General features: G+C 38.3%; 1 protein-coding gene across 1 annotated transcript; it reads right to left on the minus strand.

Annotated features, from left to right (window-relative positions):
- Positions 1–948: 948 nt before the first annotated feature.
- LOC104863077 (transmembrane emp24 domain-containing protein 5-like) lies at positions 949–1,642 on the minus strand. The gene is given in 2 exon segments (XM_033759685.1): positions 949–1,591; positions 1,593–1,642. Coding segments are annotated over 2 exon segments (693 nt in total).
- Positions 1,643–12,973: the final 11,331 nt, after the last annotated feature.

A 12,973-nucleotide genomic window follows, 5' to 3' on the forward strand; every position in this document is an offset into this window, starting at 1 on the left:
CCATGCCCAGGCTTAAGACTTCTTTTCCTGATGAATTTTTAAACTCCACATAGACTCTTGTTTAACTCTCTCCAGGCAACTTTGGGTCCTTTCCTCTTTATGACAAATTGAAAGAGCGAAATTGAGGTGGCAAGGATAGGAATAGAGTCAGCAAGGGAAGACCTCGGTTGAATGGGCATCTCCCAAATTCATCTTTCCGTGGTTGTCTCTTAAATGTAAGGCCTTGATCATTTAGAAGAGAGGAATTCTTCTTGACAAATATTACAATTAATTTTTCCTGCATTAACTATGGGCTGGGTTTGGTTTCAAACCAGTTATGAGGATCCTGGAACATAACAGTGACACATGCCAACCAACAAAGGTCTTCCCTGTGTGAGGACAGCCCAAGGAATATTAAGAGGCTAGGCCTACATTTCCCTCCACACTTAAATTTCTGGACTACAGGCCAAGATTTATTAGGAGGCAATAAAATAAACTATATTCAGTACTTAACTTTTTAACTGAACTAAAATAAAATAGAAAATATTGGTGGTATATCACAATCAGTAAGGATAAATGTTGCCTTGTAGAACTTTGAGATTGTCAAGGAATTCTGTAGTATGTGTTGTGTGGTGTATTTTCCACTGAGTACAAGAGCAGGAGGTGAAGGTGTGGGGAGTTGAGAAAACCACTCAAGTTAGTGAATGAATTGATTGCAGTGAGTCCTGGTTACTGCCCTATGAAGTAAAATGTTGGACGCCTACCCCAAATGAGCTTGGTGTTGGTCTGGTTGACTGGTTTCATACGTTGTATTTATTCATTCAAACATGAATTCATTTTTCTTCTCAAGAATATGTGTGTTATGGTTTAGATCAAGAATGACCCAAATTATATTTGTTTCACACTTACTGTGAATGCCTGAAAACATTTTGGAAAAGACGAATGGTCTTGACTATTAATGGTAACAACTTATTGTATTTTTCTGCCTTTTTTTTCAACTTTGTTAAGTAGTTGAGTGTTAAGTTGTACTTTTCCTTTTATCTTCATATAAACTTGAGTGGCTGACACCAGCACTATGACATCTAAATTAACTGTAGACCAGGAATTGACTCTATCAAAGTTGTTTTCCTGCATGCTTCGATCGTGAGCTTCATTTGCGCTAGGTAGAGTTTGTACGTGAATGCTTTTGCTTACTCTGGACACGATGCTGTTGATGGATTCCCGGATGTCTTCCAGTTTCATCTCCAAAATATCTGTACCAATTATATCTTTCTTCCAGTCTTCTTGTTCTTGTGCCTGTTCTCCCATATTCCCCAGGATTAATTCAAAGAAAAGTACTTTCTCAGAAATGGTGCCAAATGCATTGTCAAAGCAGAACATGCAATCACCAACTTCAGTTTCTACAGTGTGAACTCTATCTGGTTTTCTTTGTTCAAAAACTAAAGTTTTGCCTCCTGGAGAGGCAAGATGGAAATCAAAGTCTGCTCCTGCTCCATCTAAAACTTGGTGCTGCACCTCCAGCGAGGCCTTCAGAGCACGGCTGTGGAAACATTCCTCCTGGCCAGCCGGAAGGGTAAAGGTCAAGTCGCTAAGGAAGGCGTAGCTCTTGGGGCAAAGCGACTAGGAAAAGCAAGGGGCAGGGCAGCCGCCTTCTGTCGCCCATCCTGGCCGGGGCAATGCAGGGCAGAAGGCCTCGTGATGTGGGACACTGTTGCCTCGGCTCCGCTTCTCCTCCCTGAACACTTGCTGCAGGGGAGCCCTGAGTCTAAGAAAACTTGAGGCAGTGGCCTCAGTAGCAGCAGCAGTGGCGGCGGCAAGTGATGTCCTCCGAAGGGGAGAGACTGAGGGCGGGGGATTCCAGTTCGGATGGCACCCAGTGTAGAGTGAACGCTGCCTTCTCAGGTTCTGCCCAGGAATTCAGCCACAGCCTAAGTCCTATACCAGGTTCTTTTTAACAACATCTTACTAAGATGCTCTTACAAAGATGCCCATGATGTATCTTCTTCCTCATTGGACTAAGAAAAACCAACTTGTTCAACTGTAGGAGTTTTCGGAACTCTTTGTCGGGAATACATGGATAACAGCAAAGCCATTTGTCTGTTAGTGCCAAGTCTTCCCCAAGACAATAAAAGCTGTCATCAGAAATATATAGCTTTCTGTTCCTCAGAGAGTGCATGTGTTCATTTGTAGAGCACATAGGGGAAGGTAGTAATAAAGGAGATAGCTTTACTGCTTCAGTGTCTTTTAGACTAAGAATGAGTACTTACAAAAAACACAGAGTGCCCAGAGGGTTTTGTTAATGTATGATCCTGAATTAATTCCCAAATCTTTTTTATTTTTAAATTTTGAGATAGGATCTTGCTAAATTACTAAGTTGCCTAGGGTAGGTTCAAACTTAGAATTCTGCCTCAGCCTGCCAGAGTGCCGGTAGTTCTGTTTTTTAAAGCTTTTAGTCTTCATTTTCAATGGAGGAACTGGTTCTGGGACCCAAATGAGCATAAACATAGGCAAATGTTCAAGCCTTTTATATAAAAGGGTACAATATTTGCATATAACCAATGGACATCTTCCACTATACTTCAACTCATCTCTAGATTACTACTTTTAATAGCTAATACAATGTCAATTCTTTGTAAACAATTGTTTTTTGTAAACAATTTTTTTTTTTTTTGTACCAGGGATCAAGCTTGGGACCTTGCACTTGCGAGGCAGGCAGTGGAACCATTGAATTAAATCCCCAGCCCAGTGCTTCATTGTTTAATGAATAATGACAAGGGAAGAAACTATGTATGTGTTCAGGGCGGACATGTAATTTTTTTGAAGTTTTCTCAATCTGCAGTTGGTTGAACCCTTGAATGAAGAATATGGATATGGAGAGTGGACTACACTTATCATTTGGAGATAGATCCTGGAGTACATGTGGATTAAATACTATGATGTATAGGACTGGCTTCAAAATCATACAGGAGAGAGCAGGTGAGTGAGGGTGCAGATGAAACAGGGCTGGTCATGAACTGATGATAACTAATGCTGGGTGTGTGTATCAAAGTTCATTAAATTAAATTATTTTCTTGATCTTTAAAGTTTTTTATAATGAAAAATGTGACTAAGAGATTCTTTGAGCCTAGTTGCTTATTTGTTTTTCCAGTTTGAGGAAAAAGCTAAATGAGGCTGTGTCTGAATACCTTGGGAAACAGGGTACAGGAAAGTAGTTGAGGATTCCAGAGTTATGGGTGGACTTGGAGGTGAAGCAGGACACCTCTGAAAGGAGTGACTGAAGAGGGCCCGGGAGTCCAGGGAGATTTTAAGCCATTGGCAGCATCTATCTGAGGGAATGGGCAACCAGGTATGAGGCAAGTGAGAAGGAATTTGAGATACCGGAACTTGACAAGGGGTTAGGAATGGTGAGTGAAAGCTAGAACTATTCTCCGTAGAGCCTAGGTTGCCTGAGGTCATATCTGCTTCCAAGAAGGAGATTCTTAAAGAGAACTACTTATTTTTGTATCGCTTGAATCCCCCCAAAACAAATAATTTCACTTTTCTTCAACTGAATATGAAGATTATTAAAGCTTGACACTGAAAAATCAAACATGTTTGTGAAAATAAATTTGAAATTTCTTTCCATTCTAATGGAGTTAACCTTTCTTTGGAACCATTAACTCATTTAAAGAACATACTGAGCATTCATTATGTACTAGGTCTACATGGTAGGTGAAGATAAATGGTACCTGTCTATATAGAGTTTAGGATCTAATGAGGAAAACAAATCCAATAATCTCACTAATATAAAGTGACAAACTAGGGTAAGTGCTTTTAAGAAATACAAGGAACTATTAAAGCGTGTGAGTAGTTTTGGCTGGAACAATGACCTGAATGGGTGCCACTCATGAGAAGTTAGTATTATTGGAATCATAAAAGAAAATAAAGCAGCATCAGGAGATGGGAACAAAAACTTTTTGTTTCAGTTTTAATTTTGAGGCAGACTTGCTAAATTGCTGAGTTGGCCAGGCTGGACTCAAACTTACAATTTTGCTTTACGGCTCCCGGGATTACAAGTGTATGGCACCACATCCTCCTCCAAAAAACTTGCTTTTTAATCTGGAGCCAGAACAATAAATTGCAAAGTAACATGCTCACATGAAGTGTGAAATCTGTAGTTCAAGAGTCCCAAGATGATGAAACCATTTTAGCTAAGAGGAAAACATTATGATCTGATGAGATCGAAAGCGTTCAGGGTGGTACAGCCATAGACTGACATTATGATCTGAGGTCCTTCATTAGATATCATTTTCAGAGGTGAGAACTTAGAAACCCAGAAGTAAGGAAGGCAAGAGACTCAGAAGATGCCTACTACCATTACTTCCTGTGTGCCTGTACATTCTATCCTCCTCCTTTGAATCCAGGCTGGTCTGTAGCTGCTTTGGCAGTGAGAATATGGCAGAAAAGAGTCTAGACCATTTCTAGGATTAAAATCTAGGACCGCAGACATTTTCTGATTTGTTTCTCTTGGAGCCATGCAAGGCATCTAGTATCCTGGAGAAAAATATCACGGAGAGCAGTGCTAATGCAGTGGAAAAGGGAGTGAAGGGTAGGCAGTCCTGGATGCTCAGCCCAGACAAACCTTCAGGTGTTTCACCTGCCAAATGACTCCCATTGTAGGAGAGCTGGTCAGACAGTCCCAGTGACTTGCAGAAACGTGAGATGCAATGACGCACTGTTGTTTTAAGAACTATATTTTGAGGGTTATTTAGCCAACAAGTAACCAGGAATCATCTTTAATTCCCAGAACCTAATGGGAACATCGCTTTTGTTTCACGAATGTTTGTTAAGCTGAATTTGGCTTGAACCTTCCTTTTCGGTAGAACACACACATTCTCCAAATTTTACTGTGACTGTTAGTAAGAGGCAACAAGGAAAATAGAAAAGAATGGAGTAAGTTATACTGTACATCCCACTTAGGCCTGTGTGAAATGACAGTGGAAACAAGACTAATATTTACTGAGGCGCTGTTACAGGACAGGGACAGTACCATGCAACTTGACATGTGCTCCTTGTTTTATTCTCAGCCATGCAACGGAGGTGATGTCATCAGCGCCACTGTAGAAATGAAAAACAAAAAACAAAAAAAACAAAAAAACCCAAAAACCAAAAACAAACAAACCAGAGTCTACAAAGTGAATGGCAAAGCTAAGCTCAGTCAAGCATCGTTGAATGTATTTGATTCCAGTGCTAGTTACCTTACCTAGAATGTGGCTCCTTGTCTGTAGAAATTCCACACAAGTCTCCCATGGGAGTCACCGAAAGTTCCTGTGATGCAGTGGCAGATTCTCAGCACTTGGCTCTTGGCCCAACCTGAATCTAATGTTACTTACCTTTGTGTGAGTGTGGGGAGGGGCTGTGACACGATGGCTATCTTGGAACGCACTCGTGTTTCCTGAGTTAAGAGACTGGTACTGTCTCCTCCTCGCTATCCACAGAAATGCTCCCTGGCATTTTGTATCACCCAGGTCAGAGTTCAGGGAGGCTCGGGCAGTTGTCTGAAAGCCCTAAGCACTGCCAGATCTTGGAGATGAAGAGACACAGCTGTGTGGTGTGGAAAGGAGAGGAGGTCAGCAGAGAACTGACCTGCCACATTCTTTCAGAGCTCCAGCTGGATTCCCTGAGCACCACTCCCAAAGAGTTTGCATTCCACAAACCCCACTCCCAAACCTCCCAGGTGGCACAGTCTTCACCCTGGGTCCAGTCTTTCCCTGGTGGGGTGGAAAGACGTTCCAGGTCTATCTTCCTGTAACTCGAGGTGCTAAGAGGTCAGCCATGCAGGAGAGGGGCTTAGACTTCTGAAACCTCAGCAACCTCCAGTGCAAGATGGGATGTATCTTCCTAGTTTACTAAACTTCCTAGGTTAGAGCTGTCAGTGGATATGTATTTAACATGCTTAAGAGTTTCTTCAAATGTTACTCTCCTTCCTGTGCAGTTTTTTGGTTTTTATCCTTCCTAATGATTTATCCTCCTGCTTCCTGATTTTGGTTGTTTTCTCTATACTTAGATTCAGGGGGAAAAAAATAAAAGACTTGTATCCTGAGAAGTTAAGGAAGTATCTGAAAAGGAAGAATCCAATGTTTGTTGACTGACTTAAATAGTTTTATGTTGATCTGAATAGAGAAGTAAAACTCAATAGGGGTTAAAAGCCCTGAATATCAGGAAAACTATTATTGAACACAGACTGTGTCCCAAGTATTACATTGAACATGTTTCTTTAATTCTTATAAAAAAGTCTGGAAAATGTTGCTTTATTTCCATTTTACAGATTAAGAAACTGAAGGTCATGAAATTAAAGAACTTAAGTACCCTTGGTTAGTTATTCAATCATCTTTTCAATAGGGTCACTGTATATTATGGCTTCCCATTTCTTTGGGGCCAATATCTGTTATTTATTATCGCTATTTTGCTCAAAACTGTCCATTTCCTACAGCTTTTTAAAATTTACTGTCCTACACTCATACCTAGTATTTGCCTTGGGATTTATGTGTTTTAACTTTGTAAATCCATTTTATTAAGGCCTACCTTGTACATGATCAAATATGCCTGTCTTTAATTTTTTTAAACCTTTATTAAGTTTTTGGTTTAATTCTTCCCCCAATCTTTGGGTTCCCTTAGATATATTAAATCTTTTTTTTAAGCTTTATTGGTTTTTGTTTAATTCTTTCTTCCCCCATCTTTGGGTTCCCATATTTTTTTTCAGTACCGGGGATTGAATTCAGGTCCTTGCACTTGCGAGGCAGGTGATGGAACCATTGAGCTAAATCCCTGGCCCGAGTTCCCTTAGATATAATAAGGCCTAAGTAATTTACCTCAAGGATGCAAAGTTGTGCTTTAAATCTAGAAATATTATAGCCTCTGTTAGAAAATTCAGCAGAACACAGGTGTCTTGGCTAGAACGCTCTTCTGAGGGGCACAAATATGCTTGTCTTAAGTCGTGGTTTAGTGCGTTATGATAGAGGTATATCAACACAGTGGAGACATAGAACACTTTTGTTTGTCATAGCAGGTTCTTTTTTTAATTTTAATTGAGTTTATTGGTACATTTTAGGTATACAGTACAGTTACATTCATCATTGGGATCCTGTACCTTTACATGAAAGGTCTTGGTTCTCATTTTTTCCCCTTGTCCCTGCCCTCCCTTCACCCCCTCCTCCTCTACCCATTTGCAAACACTTTATTTCCATCTTTTCATTTTCTCATATTGTTTCTTTTCCCTTATTACCTTTCCCCTACCCTTCCCACTTTCCCTACACCTTTAGACCTTTTCTTCCCATTTCACATTGTTAGTTATCTCATTAGGATCTTATGTACTATTACAGTTTTTCACACCAGAGAAACAATTCAGTATTTACATATGTGTGACTTATTTATTTCACTTAGGAGTATATCCTCAATATGCATCCATTTTCCTATGAATAAATCTAATTTCTCATTCTTTATGGCTGAGTAGTATTCCATTTTATAGAAAAACCACATCTTCTTTATCCAGTTTCCAACTGATGGGCAAATGGGCAGTTTCCAAGTTTTAGCTATTACAAACTGTGCTGCTATAAACATTGGTGCTCATATATCACTGTGGTATGATTCGTTTAATTCTTTTGGAAAGATACCCAGCAGAGGGATGCCTTGATCAAATGGAACCTCTAGTCCCAGCTCTTTGAGATATCTCCATATTGATTTCCATAGTGGGTGCACCAGTCTGCACTCCCACCAACAATGGAGAAGGGTTCCTTTCTGCCTACAACCCCGTCAACATTTGTTATTGTGTGATTTCTTGATAGCAGCCATTCTTTGTGGGGTGAGGTGGAATCTCAGTGTTGTTTTCATCTGTATCTCTCGAATGATCAGTGATGTGGAACATTCTGTCATATACTTACTTGCTGCTTTTACTTCTTTGTCTGAGAAATGTCTGTTCATTTCAGATGCCCATTTTTGAATCAGGTCTTTATATTTGGGGGGTGATTGTTTAGAGTTCTTTATATATTCTAGATAATAGTCCTTTGTCTGAGGAGCAGCTGGTAAGAATTTTTTTCCCACATTGTAGGTTGTCTCTTAGTTCTGTTGATGGTTTCTTTTGCAGTGCAGAAGCTTTTTAATAAGATGAGATTCCAGTTATTGATTCTTTATGCTAGTTGCCATGCTACTGAGGATTTGTTCATAAAGTCTTTTCCTATGCCAGTGTCTTCCAGAGTTCTGCCTAATTTATCTTCCAGCAAGTTTAATGTTTCTGTTTTAATATTTAGATCTTTAATCCACTTGGATTTTAATTTAGTGCATGGTGAAAGATAAGGGTCTAGTTTTAATCTTTGGCAGATTGAGATCCAATTTTTCCAACACCATTTATTAAAGAGGCTGTCTTTCCTCCACTGAGGATGTTCAACTCCTTTGTCAAAGATGAGGTAGCTGAGCACATCTGGAGTTGTTTTTGCATCTTCCAGTCCGTTCCACTGATCCTCAGGTCTATTTCTTTGCCAGTCCCATGTTATTTTTATCACTGTGCTTTGTAGTATAGTTTCAAATTGAGAATTATTATACCTGCTGCCATGTCTCTGTTGCCTAAGATGGATTTTGCTATTCTAGGTTTCTTATGGTTCTAAATGAATTTTTGGATTCTCTTTTCTAGTTCTGTGAAATATAGTGTTGGAATTTCAATTGGCATTGCATTGAATCTGTATAGCAGTTTTGGTAGTATGGCCATTTTCACTGTGTTGATTCTTCCTACCCAGGAGCAGGGGATATCTTTCCATTTTCTTATATCCTCTTTGATCTCTTTTTTTCAGAGTGCTGTAATTTTCAGTGTAGAGGTCTTTTGCTTCTTTTGTTAGGTTGATTCCTAGATACTTCATTTTTTTTGGTTACTATTGTAAAAGGACTTGTTTCCCTAATTTATCTCTCAGTGAGTCTGTTATTTGTGCACAAGAAGGCTATTGATTTTTGGGTGTTGACCTTGTATCCTGCTATTCTGCTAAAAGTGTCAATTAAGTCTAGAAGTCTTTTGGTGGAGTTTTTTGGGTCTTCAATGTAGAGTATCATATCATCAGCAAATAATGACAGTTTGACTTCTTCCTTTCCTATCTTTATTGCTTTAATTTCTTTCTTATCTAATTGCTATGGCTAACTCTGTCAAAGAGGAGTGGTGATAGTGGGCATCCTTGTGTTGTTCCTGATTTTGACATGAAGGTTTTCAGTTTTGGGCCATTTAATATGATGTTGGCTGTTGGTTTTTCAAGGATAGACTTCATTAAATTGAGATATAGACCACTATTCCAATTTTTTGCAGGGTTTTTATCATGAATGGGTGTTGAATTTTGTCAAATGCTTTTTCTGCATCTATCGAGAGGATCATATGGTTTTTTTCCTTGACTCTGTTAATATAGTGTAGCACATTTATTGAGTTATGTATGTTGAACCATCCTTGCATCCCTGGAATAAATCCAACTTGGTCAGGATGTATGATCTTCTTGATGATCCTCTGTATTTTGTTTGCTCCTATCTTATTAAGGATTTTTGCATCTATAGTCATTAAAGAAATTGGCCTGTCATTCTCTTTTTTAGTTACATCTTTCCCTGGTTTGGGAATCAAAGTGATACTTGCTTCCAGGAATTAATTTGGCAGTATTGCTTCCCTTTCAATTTCATTGAAAAGTTTGAAGAGTACTGGCAGTAGTTCTCTAAATGTCTTGTAAAATTCAGCAATGAATCAGTCAGGACCTGGGCTTTTCTTTGTTGGTAAATTTTTAATTACATTTTCAATTTCACTGAATGTAATTGGTTTGTTTAATATGTTTTTATCTTCTTTGTTCAACTTTGGTAATTTGTAAGTATTTAGAAATCTGTCCATTTCTTCTGTGTTTTCCATTTTATTAGAGCACAGGTTCTCAAAGTAGGTATTGATTATCTTCTGAATTTCTGTTGGATCTGTTGGGACTTCACCTTTTTCATTCCTAATTGCATGGATCTGTGCCTTTTCTTTCCTTTTTTTGATAAGGTTAGCTAAGGGATAATTAATTTTATTTATTCTTTCAAAAACCAACTCTTTGATTCATTTATTTTTTTGTATTGTTTTCTTAGTTTCCATTGCATTGATTTCTGCTCTAATCTTTATAATTTCCTCTCTTGATCGAGCTTTGGGTTTTTCTTGCTCTTGTTTTTCTAGAAGTCTAAGATTCATCGTTAGGTTGTTTATTTGAGCTCACTCTGTTTTCCTAGTGTGGGCATTCAGTGCTATGAATTTTTCCACATAGAACTGCTTTCATTGTGTCCCATAGTTTCCTGTATGTTGTACTGGCATTTTTGTTTATTTGTAAAAACTGATTTCTTCTTTAATTTCCTCTGTGATCCATTGATTGTTCAGGAGAGTGTTGTATAATTTCCATGTGTTTGAGAAGTTTCTATAGTTTCTTATGCTATTGATCTCCAGCTTAACTGCACTATCATCTGATAATATACAGGGAATAACTTTAATTCTTTTGCATTTATTCAAACCTGTTCTGTGAGCTAGTACATGGTCTATCTTGGAGAATGACCCATGTGCAGCCAGAAAGAATGCATATTCTGATTTTATGGGGTGGAACATTCTATAGACATCTAATAAGTTCATGTGTTCGAAAGCTTGGTTCAGTTCTAGTATGTCATTGTTGATTTTTTGACTAGATGATCTGTCTATTTGTGAAAGTGGGGTATTTAGATCCCCCACTACAATTGTATTAGTGCTTATTTGGTTTTTCATGTTACTTAATATTTGTTTTGTATAGTTGGGGGCATTTATATTTGGTGCATATATTTATGATTGTCATCTCTTCCTCATGAATTGTTCCCTTTACAAGGATGCAGTGGCCTTCTTTGTCTCTCTATCAGTTTTGGTTTGAAATTTACTTTGAGAATAAGATTGCTACCCCTGCTTTTTTCTGGGCTCGTGTCACATGGAGAATTGTTTTCTACCCTTTCAATTTCAGTCTATGGGCTTCTTTTTGCACTAGGTGTGTTTCTTGTATACAACATATTGTTGAATTTTTGCTTCTTAATCCATTCTGCCAGTCTATTTCTCTTGATTGGTGAATTGAGGCCATTGACATTGCTGGTTATAACTGATATGTACTGACATTATTGTCATGTTATTGTCCTTTTATTGACTCTTTTTACTTTTTTGCTCTCTCCTTTTAGTTTCTTGCCTTGACTATTTGATTTGCTCTGTTGGGCCTCAATTGTTGTCTTTTTCTAGGATATTGTTTAGAATTCCTTGTAGTGCTGGTTGGTATCCTTGAAGTTTCTCAGGTGTTCTTTGTCATGGAAATATCTATTTCCCCATCCATTTTGAAAAAGAGTTTTGCAGGATACATTAGCGTAGGTTGGAGGTTGTTTTCTTTTAGGACTTAAAATACCTCACTCCAGTCTCTCCTTGACCTGAGGGCTTCTGTTGAAAAGCCTGCTTTGATTCTGATGGGCTTTCCTTTGCATGTGATTTGTTTCTTTTCTCTTACTGCTTGTGGTATTTTGTTCTTCTGTTGGGTTTCTGGGACCTTGATTATTATATGTGTAGGTGTAGATTTTTTTTTTTATCGTGGCTAGTCAGAGTCCTATATGCCTCACTTATCTGTACATTAAATTCTTCCCCTCTGTTTGGGAAGTTTTCTGTCATTAATTCTGTGAACAGCTTTTTTAAGTCATTTGCATTTCTCCCGCTACTTCATGGATTCCTATCAGTCTTATGTTATTCTTCTTTGTATCATCTAGGAGTTGTTGGATCGATTTCTCATGATCCCTTGTTTTTAAGAGACCTCTCTTCTCATGGTCACTGTCTGCAATCCTATCTTATATATCTGAGATTCTATCCTCCCATTCTTTTATTCTGTTGTGTACACTTTCAATAGAGTTTTTGATCTCCTGGATTTCTGAATCTGTTTAATGGACTCCTGTTATTTCCTATGTTGGGCATTCATTGTTTCCATTTATTTCTTATGCTGGACCTTCATGGCTTCTATCATGGTCCTGAGCTCATCTATTTTTTTGTCAGTTTCTGTTCTAGAGTCTCTAATCATGACTTTCATTTTGCTCACCATCTCTATGGTTATCTGGGAAATTATTTCTGTTTTGAATTTTTCTAGAGCCTGATTGATCTATTTTATTACTTCCTGTGCTGTGAGTTCTAAATGGCCTGATGGTTCACTATCAGACTTTTCATCCTCCTTTGCCCTACTGTTTGCCATTGGTGAACTGGAAGTCTGTCTTTGTTCTTCTTGCTTAAGTGTTTTCTCATTTTTATTTTTGCTGTTGGGTTGTCCTTGATTCAATCTCTGTGTTATTAAATCTTCCTGATATAGTTGCATTTTAGCTTTTGAGTCTTTAATGACTCATAGACATTCTCATTTTCACAATATCCGAGAAAACAACTTGTCAAATCAATCACTGTCCTTTATCCCAATTGATACAATCAGCAACACAATTGATTAATCACAAATTGCAAATTGACCACTTGTGGTAGTCATTAATCTATCAGCTTTAAACCATGTGAATTAAATTAAAATCAAGAAGCAGCCCAAAATATGTTTTCAGTGAACAAACTCCTCAACATACCATATTTACCATTTAGAATGGGGGCCTAGACAGAGTTAGGACAAGAGGAGTAGATAAGTAAAAGAACTGGAGAAGGTTTCAAGTGAAGCCAGAGGACACAGAGTGACCACACAATCTTTAGGAAACTGTTAAACTCAAAAGGGATAGACAGAGTGCAAGTATAAGGACAAGAATATATACCCTTAACAGCAATAGGGGCTCACTTTTTCTTGAAACTACCCACCCTTGAGTGAGGCAGAATGATAGAAAAACAGAACATTAAGAAAAAAGAAAAAATGATAAAAGAAGGAAACTGAGTCAGGGCAGGAGCAGGAACAGAAAGGAAGATGGGGGACAATATGGTGGAGCAAGAGACTGAGTTGGTGAAAGGGGATAGAAA

This window comes from Fukomys damarensis, unplaced genomic scaffold, assembly GCF_012274545.1.
Source record: "Fukomys damarensis isolate Sample0158 unplaced genomic scaffold, DMR_v1.0_HiC HiC_scaffold_37, whole genome shotgun sequence".
In the NCBI taxonomy this organism is placed as follows: Eukaryota; Metazoa; Chordata; class Mammalia; order Rodentia; family Bathyergidae; genus Fukomys; species Fukomys damarensis.